This window comes from Varroa jacobsoni, unplaced genomic scaffold, assembly GCF_002532875.2.
Source record: "Varroa jacobsoni isolate VJ856 unplaced genomic scaffold, vjacob_1.0 scaffold_1009, whole genome shotgun sequence".
Classification (NCBI taxonomy): Eukaryota; Metazoa; Arthropoda; class Arachnida; order Mesostigmata; family Varroidae; genus Varroa; species Varroa jacobsoni.
The window spans coordinates 29,270-56,038 of NW_019213911.1; the positions used below are offsets into that span (position 1 = coordinate 29,270).

A 26,769-nucleotide genomic window follows, 5' to 3' on the forward strand; every position below is an offset into this window, starting at 1 on the left:
AAAACCATTGAACACAATTTTGTTATTTTTCGAGCATCGTTCCAAACAAATGAAGTATTGATTTTTCTTAACTTTGTGCCATATAGTAATGTGTTATAGCTTGCGACGTTGAACACGCGCGAGTTTCATCCCAGAGTTACGCATCGTACGTTGGCCTACCTCTGAGAATCAAGCAAGTTCTCTTTTTTTTTTTTTTTTTTTTTTTTTTCTTCATAATGTTCCAAAAAATCACTACAACTATTTCTGCTTGACGACGCATCTCTATTGACCACCATTCAGATGGAAACGAAATTATCATTGTAGAAAAATTAGGGTTAACGGCATCATGCAGACGCATATAAAAGATAATGTTAAGCACTACATAGATGTTTAGCCGTCTAGAAGTAGGCGTGAGTGGCAGTCAAACGTCCAGAAAACTCGCTCCGTACCATTTCTATTTCCGGTTTTGACTCGAGAGGATCGGCGTCACTTACGGCGAAACGTACGCCAACTCTGTAATGGGTTCAACCACGCATACCAGCAGCCTGCCGAAAGCGCGGGCCGGCTCTTTCTTTTGCTCGTTCGCTTATTCGTCAACGGTGACATCGGTGAAAAAATCCCATCGGGCCCGTTGCCAGGCCACTGAAGATCAAGTGTTTAGACGACTATGATAATAAACGACAACGTCTGCGTAGACAGTCACTGTGGACAGCTCTTCTGAGTGGCACTCCCTATAAAATGGCCAATGTTTAATACGAGCGTCGTACGATCGAATACTGACAGAGAGCCACTACCGCTATCGGCTTCATTCCACTGCGATGTAAATGTAACTTAACAACTGAGAACGCCAGTGGTCAAGGAATGAGTAACATTTAATGAAATAACTAAAACGCAAAGAACAAGCTAAAATAATCAGGAGACATGCAAAGAGACTTACATACCTTCTGAATTTCCTTTATATAGGTTGAAAGTAAGGGGCACAGCGTATTGTATGGGCAGAGTGACCCTTCATTTGCTCGGTCTACGCATCAATCGTACGCATTCAATGAAGCTGGGTGGCTACGTTCGCGGCTTTTTGGCTAATCGTTGTTGTTAGAGTAGACTTTTATTTTAGAGTAATCTATTACTATTATTATGAATAGGGTATAGGGTAAAAGAACTCTTCTAAATTTAGCTTTGCTTGCTGCGATCAAGGTAAGTCTGGTCCAGGTCATAAAGACCAAAAACAATGTATAACGATAAGTTATTTTCTTTCGTACAAATATCCACATATATATATATACATAGGTGCATTGTGTTGTACTTGGTCACCCCATTTTGCGCTGGGGTTGTTTAGTCCCTATAACAGTCGAATACTGATCCTTATTTCCTCCCTATTAATTGGCATCGACTGGCGCGACCTTGTTTTTGTTCAGCGATGCGAATAGCGGACAGACTACGAATCACTTAATGGGTCGAGTTTTACGCTCGGTGCCGCCGCTAATCACTGGCCTCAGCTTACTTATGGCAACACTGCCGAACACAACGAGTCAGACCTTGTCGTCGTTGCGCCGCTTTAACGTCCATTTCGAGTGGAAAAAGTCACTACTATGGCCGCGTTCGTCGACGACGGCCCCACATAATCGTCTGCACGATGATACACGTGCAAAAGGATTTCAATAGCATCGTCGCCAAAGATACTACTTTTACGGCACTCGTGCGTCAGTCCGTCAATCATCAAAACTATACATCAATCTAATGCACCCAGCGTATCATTATTTACAGCGTTCAATGACCCATAGGTATATCCAATTCGTTCGCTGGATAACCTTTGAGGATAGTCTAGCTTACTTCAGGCCCGATTAGAAGACAAATTAATTGGATTTTAACCTAGATGACAGTACGTGTCCGCAGTCTACTCTCGCTGCTTATATTAAATTTATAAATCGACAGGATCCTGACGATTACGTACAATCGTCAGAAATTAACGTTGGACATTGCTTCAGCCCAGTTCGATGATTGCTATCTATGGACCGTGTGAGCATTTAGAGGGTACGCGTATGCTCCGACGTGCGCATGTAAAAGCTGAGTCACATTTAACGTATTTTAGGATAGCAAGAGACGCGTATTGCTTCGGCGCTGGGTGGCGTAAGTCCGTCATCAATGTGATTTGTGACATATTATATATACACATTTGTATTCAGCCATCGTTGTTGCTTTCCATGAAGGATTTTTACATAACGATTTGTTATAAACAGGAATGCTAGGCCTTACTGTGATTTATGTGCTAACAGCTTTTCGTAAACTAATAATTATAAAAGATGAAGAACAACGAGGTACCTCTGCTTATGCGGGTACCCTGATTATAAGCTGGTCGGGGAAGTAGCATAACGTCAAGTGTTTAGTCGAAACATGTGTGATATGGGCATCACAATGTTCAACAGACGTCAATTTACTAAGTAACTTTCTACTATTATCTCAGTTTCTCACCAGACGCACCTTACTGGGATGAAAGTTTACTCTGAGAAGTTCTTACAGCTATTGCTGGTGCGTAGATATTCATCAATGAGATGATTCTCTTACTTACAACGACCATGAAAATAAGGGCAATAATAGTAACTGTTGCGAGTATCTACACCGGAAGCATTCTTCGGGGCCCAGGTTATGGCTAGATTATTATTACTGTTGATTCTGCTTTCTGAAGAAACCTACCATCCATTTGTAACATAACGCTTATGTCTGGGCGAGGTGCAGCTTCGTGCGTGTATGGCCTGCTAAAAAGTTTTTAATTATTTCGTTGAATGTCGCGCGGGTAACTTGACAGATGACATGTCTCTAGTTCAAAATGGCTGCCGGCTAGGGTACAACGGTATTGAGAATACTTACATTCAACATGTGCTGTTGCGGTGCATATACATATAAACAAACGTCTTTACCAAACTCAACATGATGTTGTCATCGTACAGAATATTTGGTTTCTATCGAGTATTTGTTTTTTTTTTACTTATTATCGTCTTCGCTTGTAATACGTTAAAATGTGTGGTAAAATGGCCACTCAAGTAATCACTGTCAGATGATTTAAGAGTTCATGTGATTCCCTGGTCGGTCGTTGCAATACGGAAAATATGTAACTAACACAAAAATATTTTACTGGCGCAATCCCAAACGATTGACGAAAGCCCCAGGGAGGGTTAGCGCCTCGGTTGGTTAAGAAAGGCTTAAAGACCCATTTCATCGTCTCGAACGGGCAGGGATGTGCCTCACCAGAACCTTGTTATTCCCTTTTTCCCTATCGTATTTAAATATTTTAGTTCGTGAGTGCTCTTCCCAACTTCAGATGTTAATGTTATCGATTCCTTCGTCGAAAATCGACTTCACCAGCAGTGAAACCCCTGAAACTAAGCTAAGAAAGAATGCCGTTTCTATCAATACGCACTGATTGCGTCCACTTATATCGACGGCAATGGCGATTATTGAATGAAAAGCTACACCGAATAATCAAGCTGAAATGCCTCTTTCAACATCTGGACTAGTCCGGGTCACATCGAGTGCGCGCTATTTTTCGGCTTGGCAGATTAAAACGATAAAATTTTTACAAGTATAGCTGATGCCAAACAAGGAAGGGTAAGCACAAATTGGGGCTAAAATGATACAGCGAATTTTTTGTATATTTCTTCAGAAAAACACCTAGAGAAAACAGACAATAACAAACGTGTTCATTGTCATATATTAGTAATACATGTAATGGTTTGTGTTCATTTTGCCAAGGCTGTAACAGAAGCGCGAAGCGATCAAGCAAACGAGTTACATTGTATTATAAATATGCAAATGTAGATCTTAGTCACGGGTGGCACACACCGATTCAGAATACTTTTTGTGTGTACTAATTATTAAAAGAAAAAAAGATTCATAAATCTTTAACATTATAGCGCGATGTTTTTTTCGACTAATTAGGATACCGCTTAATATGATACTCGTCAATGCCCCCTTTGCGGGCTCCAGCTGTAACATGCTGCTTTCCTTTACATGCTTTTCTCATCCCTGAGTAAAAATATAGAGGCACACAAGCCAGAGCAATATATTAAAGCTGAGTAGCTTAAGGCCTAGAGTGAGAATTTGATTTCCAGAAAAATCATTTAGTTCAAAATTATCCAACGAGCATAATGCGCCTCCATCCAGTCATACGAGATATTTTCCAAACACAGGGAAAAACCTCTGACCAATCTCTTTTGATAAGAACAATTTCGCAAAGTGAGAATAAATGAAAAAAAAAAAAATTGTACACCTAGTTACCCATTAAAATGTACGTTGAATGCTGAGCATAAAGACATATCATCGCATGGCGTAAACGCAGCATTTGGAAGTGACTGCCGCGTCACAGCCTCATGTAGAAGGGGGAAGATTTTTAATAGATCGAAACTATGAATCTTCGATAGAGGTCTCCAAAAAGAGTTTTGACCTTTTTTAATCGGTGAACGGTACAATTGAGTATACGGGTGTTGCATTGTGTTCGTGGATTTCGATTGAGGCAGAAGGCCAATTATTTTGACAGTGGCCTCTTTGCCATCTTTCGTCGATTCGATCAGATCGATATAATGATAACATTTTGAGGATAATTATATTGCAAATGTACAGAGCAAATTATGTGTCGCTGTTTCCGAAGGTCACGAAATTTTAACTTGACCACGCGTGAGTGTTCTCGCATAATCCTGTGGAAAGATACTAGTTTTTCTACCACGTTCTAGTTAGAATAATTTCCGAAACAGTCTGAGTGTCCGTGCGCAACAGGCGACTTTAACGGGGCAGTAGAACGAGCATAACCAAACGACGAGAGACACAGACTGCTGTATTACTGATTAAATCAAAAGAGCACTCGTTGTCATTTGTCCAACGCGGCTAACCGCAATTTAATTGTATGTTACCTATCATTTACGGTCATTGTGGCTAGGACACTTTGACTTAAAACACTTTGACACTTTGAAAACCCATTAAGACTCGTCTGACACTGTTTAAATATACTCGTAATACTGGCAGTAGCCTGCGCACCTGTAGGCCACTGTTAACAAATCAACGTCAATTTGAGGCCGACTGCCTTTTCGCGATTCGCGGTGTTGTCCGGTCATTTTACTCTTGTATATGTATCAGGTACGCATCTGTACCGGTCCTGCGGCCATGTTGTCGCAATGATACCGTTATAACATCAGAATGTGGGAGCTAATTTCTGCGTTAAATTTCGAGTCGACTACAGCTCTCGAACAAAGTACAATACAAGTAACGTATGCAAAATTACCTAATCTAATCAATTGTTGTCGAAGCCCAGAAACATGGAAACCATTGAAACAAAAAATCCTGGACACCACTACAGCCATGTTCTTCACACTAGGATACGGTATTTATCATTGTTCCCAGAACACGTTGAGACGAAAGTATCGCAATAGACAACACAGAAACACAATCGTACACTTGACGACCGAGCCAAGATCTTTTCAGACACATCGAAGAAACACTGCTTCTCCATTTAAATTTTGTGTATTTGGTACTCGTTACGTGTTCAGACTCATGAAATGTTTTTGTTTGTCTTTTGTCTTCAAGTAGCGTGATATCATTGCTCAATTATAGCTTCTGATTGGAAGGATATCGAATCTATAATAGCACGTTAAAGTAGAATCCGACGTTTACGTTTCTAAAATAGTATCTGTGAAAAAAATAGTGATCTGATTATGTCAAAATTTTGGATCTAGTCCTACCGTGAACGCGTGTCGTGTCTACGGGCACTGACGAAAACTACCAAGGCAACCCTTAAAACGATCATCGGCGTAAAAGATCACCTCCTGGCTAGACTGAAGGATTTTAGTCTCGGAATTAAAAGATTCTCTTCCTCCAGGACCGTTTAAAAAAAAAAACACTACAAATAAGCAGTCTGCATAGGAACGTTACAAGCAAGCATAAATCTGGCTCAGTCTTTTATTTGTTTTAACTATATTTGCGCAATTTCCGTAAAAAGAAAGTCGTGGCCAAACGCTGTTCCAGAGTTGCGCTGCGCCCATTGGCAACACAGACGTTCGGTGGTATCTCAATTAAAATCAAGAAGCTTTTGTATGTCACGATAGATCCTATAACAGAGAACCCGAAACGAACGTTTCGGCAATAACGAGAGCTAACACCATTTACTATCTGTCAAAAGAATGATCATTATGTATTGTATATTAATTTTCTTAACTTGTCTATTCTCTAAGCCAGATAGAGCAATTAATTTCAGAGTTGTCATCACCAACTGCTATCTGTAAATACGTGAGTGCGTGTCCGGCTTGCTATATACGCAGACTCTGACATAGTTGCTACAATGTCACTGTTTCCTACAACGATTTGTGCTAGCTACATGCCTGGCCGTCTTCTACTATATACATGTAGAAGGATAGGAATAACATAACCTTGTCACTGTTCAATTTAGTTACTGCTAGAGCATTCATCAGTCGTGATCGAAGGACTCGACTGTCGCCTGCTATTGTATGCCGCAGAATCACCCTGCTGTGAACGTGAGTAATGCATTACAGGTATTGGGGTAACCGGCTCTGGATGGGTTTCTACACAATATGTGTGAGTTTTTGCGGATATTTACGTAGACTATGGGTACAGACAGACATAATCGGATGGAACTAGCTCGCTAATGTCAAATGTCTTGTTGGTATGAGCTTGTTCTCATGCTTTCTCTTTCAATTCAACATGATTGACGGGAAAGGTGCGGACATACATAACGGTACGCCTTAACAAAAGCTGCTTTAATTAGCAGAGACAGAACGTATATAAGCAGCATACAGATCCTATCATTGATAGTTTGGCGGTATCGTCTTTCTACGATAACCTTCTTTGCTAAGGTTACGGAACAGAAGAATACGCTAAGTCAAGATAACACTGAAAGAAACATTCGCTCAGACAACAAGGCTTGTTGTCATGAATTAGGATCTAACCTGAACAAAAATAATTTAAAAAAATCCTAGATATATTCAAAATTCTAATTAGAAAGAAAGTCAACTTTCTCAGCCTCGTGATTTATCAATTGAAACTTTTTTTTATAAGGCACCACTTTTCGAGACTATTGTCAGGCTGACCATTGAAAGGATATTATTTATTATTTTTGCTATTATTTCAAAATAAAGTGCTATGTTAGCCACATAAAATTTATACACTTACATACCTGAGAACAAAGAACGTTTGAACCTATGAAATAAAGAGAAGGCTCAATGCTATAGAAACCTTTACTCTTTCGGCGCCGTGCTTGCACTGCGTTGGGTAGAGAACGTTAGCAGACCCATTTGCAAGATCTTATGGGATTTTGTAGATATGGTGGTGTTTCCGAACGTCTTCTTCAAACGGTCAAAAAAATATCAGCCGTGCCGCACCTTCTGATTGGCGTTTAGAGTCAGCTCTGTGTGTTTTCATACAGATTGATCCAGCAGAAGATTCACAAGAACTTGTCATACGTAAATCAAATCGAGTTTGAAATGTAGTGGGTAGACGTAGCTGTCATTTCCCGTTATAGGGTACTTTTGTCGTTCAGTGATAGCGGCACTTCTGCAACTGACCGTCTCATTAGCTCTAACTCGTTTAGTAAATTCGATCAGTAATTCGAATCAAGATAAATTTTTTTAATCTTGTTTCATTTAAGTGACCTTCGAAACGTCCAAATTCAAAGTACATGCACTTCAGCCACTGTTTAAGGTTCCAATTATCTGTTCGCAGTAATCACGTCTCTATCTAAAGATTCTGAACCAAGTAACTGGACAACGTTTTTTTGGAATGCCTTAAATAAAATTTGACAAGACCATGCGGATTCGTTTTGCCTCAGGGAAGAATTATACATTTATTGGTTTTTCATCTTCCAATAGATTTTCCATTGAGCTAAATAAGTATTGATTTAAAAGAGCAAAATTTAGTAAGTACGCCGTGTGATGAAACGCTAGTCAGCTCATGTAGCAGACAGTTTTTAGGGCTGTAGAAGACGTCAATCTATCAAACCACCTTTAATATGCCTAAAAATTTCATACAGACACTTATCGAATAGTAAGAAGATAGAACCAAAAAAATAAAGTAGATCTTCTGAAAAGTAAAGACCGACCTGAAAAGCAAAACCAAGCAGTCAGACCTGTCCTGTAAATTTCCGTCCTGTAAATTTGGTACAGGCGTATCTATACTTTAGGTTCAGGATGGAAATTTAATTGTAAACCTGACATTGTTAGTACGATAAAAGAATAAATTTGCTTTCATTTGGTATTCTATTGGATAAAGTAAGGTAAAAACCTCGTGAACAAAGGTCTTAGTTATTCTGAAATATTTACGGCTTTACCCTCTCTACCCTCCTCCCCCTTCCCCTCCCGGGTGTCACTGTTATCAAGCAATGATTTGCCAAATATGTCTGAATAAGTATAATTATGCGTCTGACATAAAATACATACATTTAATAAAAAAAAAGCATATGGCATGTGAAATATTTGGCTAATTGTATTAAAGTAGATTGGTGTAATAATTTTAAGAACCGTTGGCGACCAGCGCCCATTCTTTATACAACATTTCAAATTACTCAATAGAATACATAATCAATCGTTAATCAGTTGGCTCAGGCTCGAACACCTGTCCACAGGCCGTTCCCTGCTGGTGATAAAGTGATGACTATTTTCACTTGTATTTTACCGCGTATCTATTGTTTTTTGATGAGTTTTTTAGGCCAGAAGACAAGCTGAATATCGATACGGACTGTGGATATCGCTTGCCTGTAGTAAGCTTTTTACATGTTCTAAAATAGTTAAGTTTTAGGTACTATACTTACCAGCACACGATGAATAGACATACCTCACCTAGTATCCAGAAAAGTTCTAAGTTATTAATTAATTAATGGTTAAAGGCTTTTGAGGAATGGCGCCTGGTTTTATATCAAACAATGCATGCACTAAAACTTGAACAATTTATTAATAATAGTATAGTAATACTTTGTCGTCATCCTGAGTATTTCGAGAAGAAGAGGCTGAATCGATTTGAGTATTAAAAAACTGTGAAGAACTAGCACACGGATGGCTTATATTATAAGACATTTTTATTTAACGAAGTAAATATATATATATATATATGTTCGAAAAAGCACATTTCACTGCTGACTATGACGCGGGGATCACTTCAAGCTTGCATAAGAGTTTAAAGTTACTCAGGAGACAAGCGACCTAAAGTGTTCCAGCGCCAATGTGACGGGGCAGTATTTCGAAAGCACAGAAACGTTTCTCTTGTATTTCTATTTGAGCGAAGTCATTATTAAAATATGTAAAACATGTATCTAGCATCATCAGAGTCTATGCTACATCGATATTAGATAGCTAATCAGTGGAAGCTCGGAGACGATGCTTCGTGGGTATGTTTAACGAACCGGTAACTAGTGGAAAAGAAATTCGCAATACACACTCGGCGTTCTTACAAGTAAGACATAAATAGTATCAAGTTATAATGAAGCAGACCAACTAAAAAACAAAAAAGAGACAATATTATTGATGTAAAAATTGATTATCGTGTTTTAGAGATGGTCTGTGCTGCATTTTGACTGGTATTAGTTTGACTCAATTCTCTTTCTGCGTATGGGAAATTCTCAAACACTAGCTTAGCTAGTTATTTAATTATGTCAAAGATTGTCTTAGAGTTAAATGCTTCGTATGTGCGCGATAACACTGTTGTTTGGAATTGTATCTTTTATATGCGGTGTTTTACACACGTCAATAGAAATGTATTGTATCCGTGGAGACACAACGTGCAAAAAAATATAGGTCTAAAAATGAGAAAAAAGTAGGCTTTGTTGGGGAATAATCTTACTGTCAGCTTGTTTTGTTCTTTCACAAGCATAAGCTGAACATTTTCACTATTGTATAATTCAGTTTTTTTCTACTGTAAGCCTTTATTATATATGTAGGTTGATGACAGAATATAGACTAACGGTATTGAACAAGAGAGCTATCTAAAAAAGACTTACTTCAATATCATTTAAATCATATGTTCCATAGCTTTGGTTTGTTGTATTCAACGACATCATCTACGAAAAATTAAAAAAGTTTTTATTTTTTTTTTTATACAGACATTCGCGCGTCGCATGTGGCTCGGTCAACTGAAACATTTTTCCCCACTAACCATTGTTAGCCTCGTCGTTACCTTGCAGAGAAATCTGTATAGAGAAAATACTGTATCGACGCCTTATATCTAATTATTTAAAAAACGATTGAAAGAATATTGTAAAAGCAATTTTCATCTGAATCAGCGTTTTTTTTTCTGGGTAACATTGCCCCGATGTAATGTAAACGACAAATGGCCAAACCCAACGTCGGCGACACGAGAAATGCACAGCCCGTTGGCCAGCTCAAAGCGGTATAGCAGGACAAGAGCAAAAGAGGTTACCGGCCATAAGATTCAACGATTCACAAAGATGGCTCGTATGGCCCACGGTGCCTTTATCTGAATCCGGAAAAGGAAGCTGTGATGTTCGGCTATTAGATGCTGTAGCAAATGGGCTAGAGCGGATATTATATATCTACATAGCTTTGCGTTTTCTCTTGCTTGTTAGAGGTATTGTCCCTTCGGCCCATAAAGCCACTGATGCCAATGGCTTCTAACACTTGCGAACTATGGTTGACCGGTTGTCTGCTCATTAAGCATAGGACGATTTTCAGCCCCGTGCCTTGTCACGCATTTCCGTTTCTCGGCTTATTGCGACCTTCAATGTGGTCCTAATAGAACGAGACTAGACAACTTACAGCATTTGTGGGGTCCTAAAGGTTTCTGAGCCGTTAGAACCGGTTGAGCGGATTCTCGCCAACATTCGAAAGAACAAGCCGGCAGGCATCTAAGGCCGAAATGCAACGACTGCTTGTCGGAGGTGGGCAATGCGCGAGATTCTGCCTCGCTTGTAGATCGCTTGATGCCACTCCGGGGCCCCTATGAGAAAGCCAGGGGTAGCAAGAAGCAACGAAAGTGATGTAAAGGCAAAAGCACGCGGAGCGGAGTTGTTTGGGATCAGTTCGTGATCGCTCTTGACTTCCTCCGGAAGTCGTCAGAGTCGTGCTACTTCCGTTTGGCCAGGGCAGAGAGATGTCGACGCAGCTTCGTACTGAAGTAGGCGAACTTAGACCGTTGCTCCGTTCGGCCTTTCACAATAATATAAGTCTGACTATTACCACTAGTACTGCTTCCAGCTAGGCAATTGGCTCTCTACTCTAGCGAGAAATAAGGCACGCAGTTCTCTCGAGTGCAGTTTGCAATGAGATGAAACGGGGTTAATGGCAGCTGGCCGTTCGTAAGCTAGCCGTTGTACGAGAATAAGCACTGTTTGTCTTACCCAGCGTGCTATCCCACGGGAGGGTGCAAAATATATATTGCGCGTATTTTACCGGTGAGTCTAGCAAAGATGAATGCAAATCGATAAGAAAAGAAACACAAATGCTTTGGTGTTCCTGTCCTTTATTTCCTTTTCTACCCTGTTATAAAAGGGTAGGATTTATTCAATCTTTATATTAACCACAAATACTTAGTATACCGATCGACTCTGCATGTTGCGCCAGTAAGTGATTTCATTACATCCAGGAAAAAAATAACAAGCGCTAGATTGTGTTGTGTAAGTTTAAAATGTATCCGATAGAAAAAAAATGTGTTGACATTGATTGGCACCTATGCACATATAGTACACGACCAACGGACAAATAGTCAGACAATAAGGCCAGTCGTGCGAACCGCGCTCCTGATATAGAACTATCCATTAAAATGTCAACGAACAATTCATATACAAACCAGTCGGTCTACTCTGCATCAGAGTGAAACCCTATTATATTTAATAGGACCTTATTGCAACACACTACATATTAGCTCGCTAGTCGTAAACGCTGGATTCATCAGTTAGCGTAAGCTGTCCAATCGAACGTTATGCCGTATTCAACATCGATCATGAGGGCTAGCCTTGCCCCGCCCATATTCATTGTAACACGTATAGTCAATTGGACGACAATTTCCGATTGTAGACAAACTCAGTTTTGGTATATCAACGGACGTAGATTTACACGTTTTCAAATACTGCAGTAGATGCCCACACTTGATTTGAAACTAGAAAAAGGGCAGGCATACGAAGCGATTACCACTATCGTCGAGTGTATTCTTAACAGTGTCATAAATATTTCAATATGGTGCCCAATCAAGCGCCAATTGGACTGTGTATGTATGTATGTATGTATTCGATCAAGGATCGTCTTAGTTCTGTATCTGATTTTTTAGAAAGCCGTTCCATTAGTCACCTGTTTAAGTCATAGATAAAAGCGTGTCCTTACCTTTTAGCATCGGTTGTCCTATTTATTCACATTAAATTTAGCATATTATGGTCAATTTCCTCATAGCAGTTATAGTTGCTATGAGGAAATTGACCATAACCCTTCCACCGCTCAAATAACACAGTCGAACACACACATATATATATGTATATATACATGTTTGTACACGAGTTTCATGATCAACCCAAGAGTCCACACGCTTATTGTTCAGATAAGGAGTGGCTTGCCAAATTTACCAGCAGGCGATAGCACTGCAGTACTTAAAAATAAAGTGTAGTAAATTACCGAGTTTCGAAAACAAGTAGCCCCTAAATATGGCGACAAGATCACGCATTATTTTCGCTGTTTTGTTGTCATTTTGTATCCTGTCGCGTTGTTTTGTATCCCTGTATTTTTACAACCCCGTTCATGCAGTCCTGGAAGTGTTCGTGTAGGCAGGGAAAAGTTCTGAACGCTACGTTATGCTGCAGATAGCTTTATCGAGGGATCTCCATATATATGTATACATATATGTACGGTCAGAAAAAGTTGACAGTCGCTTTTAGATAGAAATCTAGAGAACATTAAGTACAAACTTCGGACGATACTTACAATTATGTTTATTGGTACACTGATAAACTTATTTAGTTCGTTTTAGCGTAATGGAACTATATTGTTTCCGCTTACGCGGAAACAATATAGTTTTCCATACTTTTTTAATTCCATATAGTTCCATACGCTTTTTAAGGAAGTTACTTAGTTTAAAATTAGAATTTTTTAAAAGCGTGTTCGTTTATAAATAACTGTTGGCAAAAAAAAAGGAAACTTCTGTATTCTAGAAAAGGTAGCCAAAATCGGAGTTAATAATCAATGTCTTAGGAAAAGATGCTCTATTAAATCAGCTGAAAAGCCCTTCTTTATAATGAAAAGTTTAGTACCAGTTTTGTAGCTAGTCTTTTGTGCTTCAAACACAAAAACATTCACATTGATCACACTTGTTAGCTAGAGCTGGCGCATATCAAAAACCGTAGTTCATTATCTCTTGTTACAAGCATAATACAAATAACAGACTCAGCATTTCTTTACATAAACCGCATTTAAACACAGAATGAACGACTATTTTAAAAATGTTCAGAAACACATTTTAGTTTATCGTAACTGCCTGAAAGAGCATTGTGGAAAATGTAAGTAAGAATAAAATAATCCTTGATTTCATAGTTGAGGTGTGATGTTGATGATTTCGATGAAAAATAGATGACTCTACTGTATGAAAATGGAATCATATCTTGACAGGTTAGGTACGAAAAAACCTTCTGCTAATTTTTCTCAGGTTCTATGAAATGAGCAAATATTAGCACTTGGCAAGCCAGTTAGTAGATCGATTGCTTACAAGTTTCTAATATACTTTGCCCAGTTTGTATAAACTCTGCTTGGCCTAAGTGTGAATTATTTATTTACACGTCGAAGTTAACTTTACTAAGCCATGAACTAGATTTATTTTCTTCTGAACTTTCTCTCTGCAATAAGCTTACGATACTTTTCGAGTTGTTGTACACCTGACTAGATATACGTCACCAGACAACTAAAATAATGGATATTTTGATTAACTTAAGGCACAAATTTAAATGTTAAGTTTACTTTTTGGCGAGTAGATACGATTATCGTATATCCAGCGAAGTTATCTTTTCGGAAATGTCAATGCCTTGCCCTTTCTTATTTTGAATTAACACTCTTTAACATAAGTACATTTGTTCTATGTCAGCATCATTCCGCATCCTAACTTCGTTTGACAAGCTGTCTAGACATTTGGGTGTAGGCGGACTGCCAGTGCTAAAAAAAAAACGTTAACGGAAATGGGTGACTTTATACGATGAATAACTGATTGAATGAAAATTAATGATGTAGATACAGGAACTATTAGGTCCGAAAGAAAATTCCCATACTCTTTATAAGGCTAACTTACTTCTCCTACTTCTTCTCAGTTGTTGTTGTTGTTGTTGTTTTCTTCTGATATATCGAAAACGCTCTACTAGTGTACCATCATATTGCGAGTATAACTTCAGTTCAAAGGAATGACTTAATGGCGGATGCTCCAGGTTTTGTCCTGTGCGTTTCTCCAGGACTAAAACGCTATAATTTATCTTGTGCACGGTAACGGCACTTCCGCTAAAAGGACTGCTCTAAAAGGAATGGTTTAAAGATGGGACCTGGAGGACCCCTCCGCTAGGACTGACCGTCTGATTTTGATGGTAATTATCTGAAGGCACGTTTGGAGGGTAGCCGATAAACAGTTCCAGAATTGGTGCAGAAATGGACAGCACCCTCAAGACTATCGTTTAACGACACAAGTCCTTTTGGCTTCCGCAGGAACTTGGAGCTTGGATACATTTCGAACATTCTGAAGCTTATTACCGCTTAATTTTATATCTGAAAATCTCAATCGGTAGCAATCATAGTGACCGATTTTTGCACAGGATTATAACTGGTGATAAGAAGTAGTCTTTGTACGTCAACAGGTATTAAAACTCGGAGTGAGTAGCTCCAGCAAAGCAGCTGAGGTTCAGGGTGCAATTAGATTTCATCCAAAAAAGATTATACTTTGTGCCTAGCGGAAATGCATAAGCCTGACTCCCTGCGAAAGCCTGACAACTTCTATTTGGTCCAAATGCATCGAATCAACTAGGTTACTCGAAACGAAAGACCCGACAGATAAGATAAACTCATTCTGCTCCACGAGAACTCGAGGCTACACACGGCAGACATTGTCGAAGCTGCCCTTTTGGGCTTCTAGTGCGGGTTTTGCTGTATCCTCAATATTCGTCGTCAGCCAGCAAACGAAGTTAGGAACTGCATATTTAACAGTAAAAAAGGCCTCAGGACCTAGCTGGACAAGCTTTTAAACACCAAACCTGAAAATTTCTGGCGAGAACGAATAAATGAATTGGTTAACACGTAACAGAATATCGTGAACAATGTCGAGGTATACATAACTTACATGTGTATCTATTGCCACAGGAATAAAAACAATATGATGTTTTCTGTACAGTAATAAAGCGCAGGACCTTTTTCCTTAATTTATTACGCAGAAAATAATAATAAAGGGTACATTAGTTTATTAGGCTACTTACCTACGTAAGTACTTATATAGATTGATAGGACATAATACTGAAAATTACGTTTCTATCAAATTTGCACTCTTTCGTGCTTTTTGTTTCACAAATGCTGAGATACGCTCCACCTTGTAACCGTATCTCACGCTGTCCAGCGTAACTCACAAGGCATCAGTATCTGTCATGTGTAAACGTAGCTTAAAAACGTGCGATATTGCGGTAGAGAAACTAACCGACCTGCTTACTTTTTTAACTCAACGGATGTCCAATGAAATTTAAATAGAATTACTTATATGTATGGTATTATATGTTTTTTATTTTCTAGGCTGTAACTGCTAATTCTATCTGTATTGAGGACGCCTGCCCTTTTTAATATGGCGAGAGCTTATTAAAATTTATTTCTTAAGTCAAGGCAAGAAAAGCTCATCATTCTTTGTATCTTTCTGAGGTAGGCAGAAGTGCGTTCTGATGCACAATCTAGGCCGAATTAGGTTAACCGTGTTAGTGAGCTTGAAGAAATATTTGGTGAAATGGACCCAAGAGCTGACGAGTCTCATGTTATTTCAAATAGCACTTATCAGATTGAGAAATAGAGCGTAATGCCATTTTTATACTCCGCAAGACAAACGTTTTGGGTAATGAAACTCGACTTGCATAACTCAGTGTAATAATCGGGCAAAGCCACTTGCGCATAAATCTCATAAACCGGCCTTTTTTACTCCGGGAAAGGCACTAAAAGCAGCAAACGTTGCGATTCTGGTCTATTGGGAGTGCCAGCCAACATGGCCAATATAAAAGAAAAACCTAAATTTACTGAAACCCTTCTGGTATATTCTATAACTTCTAGATGAGCTAGTATAATCTTTTTTTTTTTCTTTCATGTTTTTCAGTTTTATCCAGTCGTAGTCCATCTATTATTCACTAGAATTAATTTCGGCCCTAACCTTGCTCTCGTCGGTCTCGAGTGAAAAGTTCTCCACGTGTGTAGAAGATGGGCCGTGGGTGCGGAAGCCGATGTCTTGCAAAAAGAGGTAGGAGAGTAACGGCTTGCTAAGTACTGAGCATATTGTTACCCCTGTTGGCTGCAATAGCGAACCGGTCAACTACTTCCTGCAATTTCCCTAAGCAGTTAAAAGTCCTCTACCCGGGTCTCGGCTTGTAATGCTTCACAGCTTTTGACTCTAGAGCTTTTTTGGGCACTATTAGGTAAGCCGTTGCACGTTCGCAGTCAGGCAACCACATAGCCTTTCGATACGTGGCTCGAACAATGCTAGCGTGTTGGTAGCATTCTTCCTTTCTTTCCTTGCTGTGGCTTATAACTTAAAGTAACTCTAAAGTAAAGTAAAGCACCCTCTCTGTACCATTCACACCCGCACCCTTAGCAACCTTGGGTAACCCACTTGCTTCTTGTATCTTTTGCCATAGCTTCTACTTCAGAAGGACCGTGGTATAACATGCTTATGACTTGCACACAAATGTTTCACAGCAATGATACTTTTGTGTAACAGATATTTCCGTGAAATAAGTTACGGTGACGTGCCGGTCCGCGTACGCGATTTATGCAGAGATGTTCTATAGTGTCGGCGTCGGTATCTCACTCAGAATTAAAAGATGTCAGAGATTCGTGAAGCAAATTCAAACCAGCAGATATAGCAACTATGAACCGTACGAGAAGTGACCATAGTTACAACATTGCCGAGGATCTTACGTGGGCCTCAAATGGCCTTTTTCTTTTCTAAAAATCAGTAAACCGATTTCGTTTAAATCGTAAGTCTTTCATAAGTCCTAGATATATAGAAATTTAATTTGATATATAAGCCACGTGGGCCATAAACTCACCACAACATAGCTTTTTATCGTGCTGGTCGACATTAAATAATGTATTAGAGTACTGCCGCGCTCGTCGGCGTCTGCTTGAAGGTTATCGCTGACAGCGAAATGGCGACCTCACCGAGATAGGAGGTCATAGCACGCCGACTGAGTACAAATGTTATCGATTTAATTTCAGACGCAGCTTCTGGCACAGAGCGAACTGGCGCGAGAGACAACGCTTGGTTTTGCTGCTGCAGCAGGAAAAGTCAAAAAATAGCAAATTTGATTCGAGAGTAATAATTATATAGTTATTGGCGACCATTGACATAAATGAGCTGTTTAGGATCCTTCGTATTCTATAAAGATGGTTTCTAAAATTGACTGAACTAACTTCTTCGTACCTAGCGAAAATCATACGATGTTATTTTATCGAATTAGATAGAAAGTCATTCTGAGAAGATAGCCATCTTGAGCAAGACAGACTCAAGAAGGTAGAGTTTTCGGCCGTGCTTTGGATGCAAGAACATCGAGTTCTGTAAATTTCTAGACTGACTCTAGTCGTATACGTATACGGCAAATCATCAAAGAGTCAGCTATTAAAAATAGAAATTTATAAGTGCTAATTTTATTCGAATGGGTAATACTATACGCGATAGAGTGCAAAATCAATTCTATAAATGTTTCCTTAAAAAAATTTTTACTCTACTCATTTATGTTTTTCCATTACGGATGAGACACAAACAGAAATTGAAAAAACAGAAAAAAAACATCAATAACAAAACACTATTCTAATTATGTTTGAAATTACTGATCATTAATGTTTGTTTTAAAAATGTATATAGCATATATTTTTTAACAGAACTAAGATCACTTATAACAATGTTTTTTTAGAAATATAATTTTAACTAACTTCGAGGCTAGATGTTGTTGTTGTTGTTGTTGTTGTTTCTGCAGGTCGTCATAAATAAAATTAAGCTAGCGCTGCGATTTTTCTTTTATTAGAAACCATTTTAATTTATTTGCACTTCACCCGTGCAAAACCTGTAGCACCCTTTTCCTATTATCAAAGCCGGACAACCACACAAAGATCAAGCAAAAAATCACTCGTAGATACAATTTTCAACAAAAATTAAGCTTGTAATATTGAAATGCCTGATGCCATTACCGTGCTTCGAAAACAGCACTTTCGCCTGTATTTGGTGAAGCGATGTATTTGAAACAAAAATTCACATAATATTTTAGGGTCTATTGTCGATAGGATGAATGCATGCGGAAACATTCATCTAGACGTATTCAGCCTTGTAACCATTGAGACTTTGTGTCTAGTACGCTCGCTATACCACAAAGGTTTTCCTGTGAAAGTGTCTTTTATTTTACATGTCAATATCCTTAAATAGTATTGCTCGATCGAACGTCTTCTTATGCCATTAGATGGATAACGTATATGATCTACGCACAATAGTTTATGAATAATTCCGTCCTAGCACGCATACCTATAGCGTTGATGCGTACCCCGATGAAGGAAAGAAAATCGATCTGCTCAGTGTTTTCTACCGATACCATCAGCAGGACTATCGCATGTGGAACACTATTCCACACACACATATGAATACGGAACGTTGTTCCACAGGGCCATTTTTACTACTACAATTGTCCTTCTACGTCGTAACATCCCGCCATAGCAACGTCAGCAGCACTTTCGATAAAGGTGGCTGTTATTCTCGTCGCTCGTCCGAAAGGAGACAGATAAACAATCTCAAGAGCTACCGCAATGCACCAATGGCGGATGGCAAATGCATTTCAGATGTATTATCAAGCGATATCAGTGGAAAAACTTTCAGTGATTTATCATCGGCGAAATCTCAAACACTTATCTAAAGAGAATCGTCCGAAACAACCTGTTTGTCGTTGGACAAAGTATTTCTGCTAAGGTCGCAAGTAACTTCTAAATAGTACAGATATTAGGAAATTTTTGTTGAGTTAATAGTATATAGGCTCTTGCTGTTGCAACTCCTTCCTTTTAAGCATCGTTCCTGTATATATCACGTTGTTTGTTCTACCCAAAGGCAACCTTCCTTCCGTATCTGTAGTTGAAAATAATAATAAGGTTCCCAGAAAATAGTAATAACTTACCAGCTTTTGAGTTACCCATAGAGGAGGAAAGAGCCCATGTTGCCGTTATTCTCCTAGCTTTCTTGATCTACAAACAAGCCGGCGCGTGCCTGATACCGTAATGGCCTTATATTAAATATTGATCAAAGTCGTATGGTGAAAAGAACCGACGAAAGGAACAATATTTCGCTAACTGATATGTCCCCTCCCGCTTTCATCAAGCTTGCCCTTGGAAAATTGTCGCTAGTGACAATAGATCGCCTTGAGAAGGTTATCAGTTCCCTACATTTACAATACGTGTACATACACAAACGCTGACCATACACGAGAGCTCGTTCTCCTAGTCCGTAGCAGTATGGAACTGAAAATTAATAATTGACGGAGAAATTTCACACAGCGTATGAGGGTAAATGACAAAGGGTTGCTCTCAAAGGACGCACGTATCGACCCACTTCAATTCGCTCCGTATATTTCGGATTCAGCCAAGTAGATTACGAACCAAAGATAAAGGACAGAAACAGTTAGCATCATTTCCATTTCCAGCAGTAGTAAAAAGGATTTATTGCATGAGGAAAGGATGATCTTTACGTATACGAAATCGCTACTATACCCATACAAAGGAACTATTTTGAAGCAATTTGTATTAAATCTAATCAACTGAAAAACGCATACATAATACAGACAATTTCCATCAGCAGTAACTTAATAGTGAAAGTTCCGATAAAAACATTTTGGAACATCAATATCGTTCTTTATAGTATCTACAGTGGTTTTGGTCACCTAGTTCTTGACCGCCAATGCGCAACCTTCTGAAAACAAGTGTTCTTTCATTCAGAGAGAAATAATACAAATTCGTTATTTTTTTTTTCCTGGCGTCGTTTCGAGGTTGAGAGGCGGAATCTTTTTGGAAAGTGATTATGCCAACAAAAATATAACAACAAAAAAAAAAATTACAATAACTGCCATCATCGTCGTACTTCGCTTTCGTACATAGGACGCGTTCAAAACGTTAGTCAACTGGTCTGCTATGCCCCTGCTAACTGCACCCTGTGAACAGTAGGATCATTTTTCGACTTGAATTAAAATTCTACTTTAACGCAGTTAGTTGCTTTAAGCAGGGATCCAGTTCGTGAGTGATGATCATAATTGATTACTATATGTTATAAAACAAAAAAAAAAAAATTATAATATATGTTAGCCAAGAGACCTGAATCTAACGTAAACGGATGTTACATCTTAGAACTCAACTCACCCGTCTAACACGACTCGTCCTGGCTGTAATTGTTCACAACACGTATCTTTAAAGGTAGCATTTCGAGTTTCGGTATTATCGATGCTACATAGGTGGTAAAAGTAATTAAATTTTCTAAGTCATTCTGGGTTCTATCCTGGGCACCTGGTCACAGATATCACGTGTGGTTAAACGCTATAGATGCCTATGACAGTTCTAGGAGGAACGTCAATTGCTATGGTTACAGTTACTATCATGGGACTTATACGCTCTCGACAGAACTGAAGTGAACAAAAAACCAACTAAAAAAAAAAGGAAAATTTGCTCGTTCCACCCGTAGTAATTTTAAGCTTTTCGCTAAGAGTAACCATTAATAACAAGTCAACTGATAAACAATTCTACTCTATTACGATAGATATCTCTAAATTATTTAAGAACGTTTTACAACAGCTAGAGATTTAGAGGTGACTGCGAAAAATTAGAAGACTCCTTCATGCGGGTAGCAGTCCACCCGCATGCCAAATGTATTGCTAACAAGACGTCGGGCAATCGCTTATTTTTGCAGAACTCGAGAAGTAGTCAATTTCCTAGCTGTTTACGATAATCCCACGGGGCCCGTCGTTTGATAACCAGACCTTGTTTGTTTTGATGTTGTTTATAAAGAGAAATTACTATTTTGCAAGGGCTGCACCGTTAGCTATCGTCTGCTTAACAACCCAGTACCTTGGAAAATATCGATTACTTTCTTTTCATCCTTATTAAGCCTCGGATAAGGTTCGTTATCGTTATGCCGAATCTTTTTGTGCAACAGCACCAGATAACTGATAACAAATTGACTCTTAGCAAAATTCTGCCAAGATACTGCTGAATGTTTGTCCTTAAGCCTACCTAGTACTTTTCAAATTGATAATACAATCAGCAGAGCTTTAAAATGATCATAGTTAGAAAGCTACAGAAAGAATGATACAATATAATAGTACAAATCATCTATATACTACATCCGAATATCCGAAACGGGTTACTGATTCGGGTGTTGCACTGATATGTTTCAGTACACCTTGCGATTCGGAAACAGGGATCTTATATCTGTGTGTCAACTAGCCCGTAATTCTGTTATTATTAATTCTTAACGTACTACTGTTGATTCGTCGCTATTTTGTTGTTAGTTCGATACTTTAAAACGGACCTGATAAAGCTTTTAGGAGTTTTCAGGCGTTTCCTTGAAATGACCCATATTCAGCGAAAGAAGACCCTACAACAAACTGTAAGAGAAATAATTTCTATTAGAATGCCCGATGTGTTTTTTGTGTAGGCCTGAAAAGGGTGTTCGTGAAATTTTCTACTGTTTTGGCGAAGATCGTTCGCAAATATAATTTTTTTCGCAGTCTACATAGGTTCTTTATATCATAATCATCATAAATTGATGGCACAAAAAAAAAACTAAGATAATAATCATCATCATAAATAATTCTCTTTAGACAAATAGGTGGACCGATAAAATATCTTGATTTGAAGCACTGTTCGCCTATTCTTTACTACTATGGCCCGTTTCACGATGTCCGCCAAAGCGTTTCTAGGGCACAGCTATTCTGTCAAATGCGTTATTATCCTTAAAGTAGTAAACGCCGTCCAACATCCTGTGAGATCAGCTCGTAATGACAGTGATATGTACTTTAAATTTTTGTTTAAGTCAATATTCCTGATGAGTTAGTTTGACACACAAACCCAGGCTGAACATACAAATAAATACTCGACAATGATGCTGTCCAAGGTGCCATGTAGCAGATGAAAGTTAACTCAGTTGGTACTTTGTATAACTTAATTGAGATTGTACAGGGTAAAAACAGTAATGAAGTAATCGAAATGCGTGTACAATAGCAGATTGACTATCTGCGCATTTACGTACCGTTTTACTTTGAACTTTCCGGGAAAGTGAACCCAGTTAGTCGTAAATGGCGCATAATAACATCTCCCATGTCGGCTAGTTTATTTACGTGTTACGTTCTGGAAGGTTACTTGTCCGCGCTACTGCGTCCACAGTTACCAGGCGCCTCAACGAGCACTGTCGGCCATTTCATTACCTGTAAATTTCTAAGTTTATTAATGTAAATATTTTAAGTGTCATAAAACGTCATCCTCAGTTTAGCCCCTCAAAAATGGGTATGCTTAGTCACAAAAAACATTTTCGCCACTAGCTTTATTTCATATTTTTTTCTAACGTAAAAAAGCTTTGAAAGTAGCCTAGAATATTTACTCACTAAACAGCGAGGACTCTACGGGAGTATAAATTACTTTACTTATTTATACGAAGTGCATAGTGGTTTAAATGCAAGCGCTTGTGTCGGATTAGCACCTTTAAAAGTGGCTGAGGCGAGCGCGTCCTTTGAATCAAGAATCTTATTTTTATGTGTAGCTAAGCAAGTTATTTCAGTTTCTTCGCCTTGCTGTAATACTCTACCTTTGCTAAGTGGTTTCAGGGAACGGAGACGAACAGGCAGTGTCAAAGCGTTGCATGATTTGCTGCTGGGCACGCTCTATTGTAGAACCTAAACTCAAGATCAAATTTTGTAGCTCAAACGAAGTGGCTGCAAGAGGCGTACAGCAAACGAATGGAATAAAATACATACCCATCACCGAATCATGTGATTAGGGAAAAGGAGCAATGAACAAGCACTGTATTTTAAACCTTACATCTATTACGTGGACACAAAAATGTATCAGTTCCTTTTCCTATTCAATATTGTTCTCTATTTAATACGCTATCCTCTGCTTAATCACTTTCTCAAATCGTGTCCGTTTTATAGCCAAACAGGTGATGTTAGTCACTCCCTCAAACAGCTTTTGAAATGCTTCATCGTTGTCGTACATTGTATACGCTACACGGTATCTACGGGGGAGGCGATTGCCGTAAGAGGCGCATGCGATGCACCCTTCAAAATATAGACGTAATACTCGCTATGACCGTGTTTCTGTACGGTACCTGCCAATTGTAGGCTCGACGCAATAGGGTACCGCGACTGCTTCCTACTTTGCACATCGGCTGCCTAGACATGTTGACTCAGACGGCACTAGCATAGGCTGATGTTGTGAAAATTCACTTTGGCCGCAGACCAGCGTCGAAGTGACGTCAGTGTTGCCTGTGGGCTATTGTAGTATCAAACGTCCGCGCACAACTTGAAAGTACGAGGCGGGGCTAAGCGGTACCATAACAGACGCAAGCCAGCCAGGAGCTCCATGTCGCCTGGAATATAGTAACCATGCATCATATGTAGACGGGCAGACGTCACAGATGAACATCAAGTGATATTTAATGATACTTCTTGCATCAACCACTTTCACAAATTAATGTAGTACGAAAGCATATTGATTCCGTGTTCCTATTTATTATTCTGATTTGTATCCGCAGGCACAAGGTAATTGCTTTTGAGTATCAACTGACGGTAGGCCATGCATCAATGGAACTGCGTGGATAAAAATGAAAATAGATTTGAGGAGTGAAAGTCATTTGTTAAACAGTTGCACTAAGTCAGTATCGTATAAGAAGGTGGAAATCTAATCATATTAACAATAACCATATTTAGCACAGCGCACATGTACAGGGTGAGGCGATAGTTTGAAGAAGTCAGCTGACATTTTGAGGGTCTCCCTTGCTACCTAGACAAATATTAATCTGCGTTGAAGATCTAGCCTTGATCGTAGTTGCATATTTTTTACCCCATAAATCAATTCAGTAATCTAACCGACCTTACTAGACGGCAGATCAATTTTTTCCATCAGGTAGCGACTAATTTATGACCTGAGCAACTATCGAATCAGATGCCAATGACACTTTTCTTTTCATATTGCTATTGTTATTAGCACCCTTATTACTGGCATTGTCATCACCAGAAGGCCGTTGTTACTAAATGATCCATGACAAAGAAGCAGTCTTTTATTCCGTTGAAGGCGTTGCCATTTGGCTGTGGGCTTGGTATTCGTGATCCTTCAAATTTTAGATAATCTATGGGCTCCGATCGCTCATGATTGCTTAACTAGTTTACGGCTGTATGCTTTTCCATCTTTCTCCACTTAGGCCTACCCTCTGCTCGTGTGTGTATAGGCCTGCTTGGGCTTGTGTACAGACCCTAGCCTATCTAAGTGCCTCCACTGTGGTCACTATCTATGCAGGTCCACATTTATTCGACTGGTTCCGCAAACCGGCCCGGAGCCTCACACCAGATAGGGAAAGCTTTTCTATACGTTAATATACATCAGCACAAAGGGACATGGCTGCATCAACGATAGTAATCGCCGAGGCGTTTAGGACCTCAACCAATGGACCATAAAACTTCAGAGCCGGCGGGGGCCCTAGACTTCTTGCCCTCACCTTACTCCGTCTGAACTAGCCATTCCGATTTGGTTCTATTTTGTCTTAGCTTATATCACGCTCGTATTCTATGCAAAGGGCACACTCTCCGCTTATTGCTGGGCCGCTGTTTCCCTCCTCCGGCGACTTCGCCACAACAACACTCACGACTTGCACGATTGGTTTGCTTTGTTCCTCATTCGTCTTTGTCGATGGATGTCTGCAGTTTGCCGTTCCAGAGCGCGTCCCATACTCAGCCTCTGCTTTGTATACAAAGATATATATGCACAAGCCATAATGACGTCGTTAAGCTGCTATGGAAACGGCCGCTTCAGCTACTGTGTTTGCGTGAAAGATAGTGTGTCTCAACCAGACGGGAGCTGTCCATTGCAAAACTACTGATTGACTAATTTAAGCTAACGGGCAACCTGCAAGTCACTAGGAACCGTTGTGGAATAGCGTGACTATCGGAAAGTTGCGCATTCGATTATCAGCAGGATACGCTTGTAATAAATTATCGACGCTAATTTGTGTTTTACGAAGAGAAAAATTTGAGAATTTAAAAATTACAGAAAGGGCTAGTACGGGATATGATAGTATCGTCGAGAAGAATGATAGATTGAGTTGTGATAATCGTTACGGTTGGACAAAGGCGTATGTGGTAAGCAAATGTTTTGCACTATCCTGCAGTCGCCTTAAATTGACATCATAGGTGAACGTTGGAAAGCCGGATGGCCGATAAAAGCGCGAGAACTGGCGCCATTTTGACGAACGGGACGTTATCCTGGAATAAGTCAGCTACTGCATTTCTGTATATGAATATTTAGAGAATGTGACTGTTCGAATTATTTTCCCGTTGGAAAATAGTCTGTACGTAAAAGCTACAGATGCTGGGTGCAATTGAGATCCGAGTGCTCTATTGAAAGGGTAAATTTACGCCATGGAGGCGTAGGTCTTTAAATGTGAAATTAAATAGAACAGCAGGAGGTGAGTAGTAAAGCATTAGGGAATGTAATTTTCTTTGTAGCGCTAAATGGTGTATAGCTAAACGAAGGAAAGGTATTGTGCTATGTTGTTATTTAGATGGCAAGTTGTTATAGATGTTTGGCATTATATCACCTTTTATTCGCTGCTGCTGTCCAGTAGTTGAGTCGCAGAAGGGCGCCATCACACTGTGACTGACAAGAGTACGCTATGACACAGCTGACTGTTGTGATGGATCCTATCTAGGGCTTTCTCTTCTGCCTATTCTAATATAGGATATAGATGGCGTGCTCTTTGATAGCTTGCTGATAGATTTAAAAGTAAAGGCGGGCATTAAAAGAGGCATCATATAGTAAAGTAAATGAAGTCTCTGCGGCCCAATGGCTTAGTTTGTGAAAGTCCCCAGGTGCGTGATTTCTAACATATGACAAACAATTCACAATGCTTTATGCTTCCTTATGGGCCAGTAACTGACCGATAATTCAATCAGTCAATAAATAACAGTTAGTCAGATTGTCGGTGACGAGACTGCCAGGGATCTCTACTGCTGTTGAAGTGCAAATTACCGTACGTGATGAAAAAGCCGTACGCATGTAAACTAGAAGGCGGGTACATATTTCCAGTTGAGCTAAGAAGTGAGTGTATCCGTGAAGCATTGCAGTTTGTGCCCCGCAATGGAGACATCGGCGTTGTGACATATCCTCGAAGTGGTACTACATGGATCCAGCAGATTGTCTTGCGGCTGCTCCGACATGGTGAGTATATGAGATACATGAAAAGAAATCGAACAGAAAGTAAGCCAAAAATCGTGATGAAAGGTGGAACGACAAGAAGAGGTATCATCGTAAATATCAAGCTCGTAGCATTTCAGAGTCGACGGCCGAAGTCAGCTGTTTA

At 39.4% G+C, this 26,769-nt stretch overlaps 1 protein-coding gene and 2 long non-coding RNA genes across 9 annotated transcripts in view; 2 read left to right on the top strand and 1 right to left on the bottom strand.

Moving 5' to 3' along the window:
- Positions 1-26,769, top strand: part of LOC111265783 (sulfotransferase 2A1) — a 47,901-nt gene that overhangs the window by 7,689 nt on the left and 13,443 nt on the right. The window contains exons 1-3 of one of the 6 annotated variants that reach the window (XM_086970630.1): positions 9,097-9,420; positions 16,279-16,419; positions 26,526-26,627. In XM_086970630.1, coding sequence (XP_086826756.1) covers positions 16,380-16,419; positions 26,526-26,627 — 142 coding nt within the window. In that variant the 5' untranslated portion in view covers positions 9,097-9,420; positions 16,279-16,379. Of the gene's footprint in view, positions 1-9,096; positions 9,421-15,345; positions 16,420-25,101; positions 25,876-26,384; positions 26,628-26,769 lie in introns of those variants that run through there. The other 5 variants (XM_086970631.1, XM_086970629.1, XM_086970633.1 and 2 more) reach the window with 5 other exon arrangements.
- Positions 16,429-17,581, top strand: LOC111265785 (uncharacterized). Its single transcript, XR_002683662.2, has 2 exons — positions 16,429-17,155; positions 17,397-17,581. It is a non-coding gene; the product is annotated as an uncharacterized LOC111265785 (long non-coding RNA).
- On the bottom strand, positions 18,021-26,522 carry LOC111265786 (uncharacterized). Of its 2 annotated transcripts, none has more exons than XR_002683663.2 (5): positions 26,439-26,522; positions 23,524-23,784; positions 23,002-23,128; positions 22,450-22,624; positions 18,021-21,805 (listed from the first exon to the last, which is right to left on the bottom strand). It is a non-coding gene; the product is annotated as an uncharacterized LOC111265786 (long non-coding RNA). The 2 variants fall into 2 exon arrangements; XR_015313174.1 differs by lacking the exon at positions 26,439-26,522 and adding an exon at positions 24,910-24,999.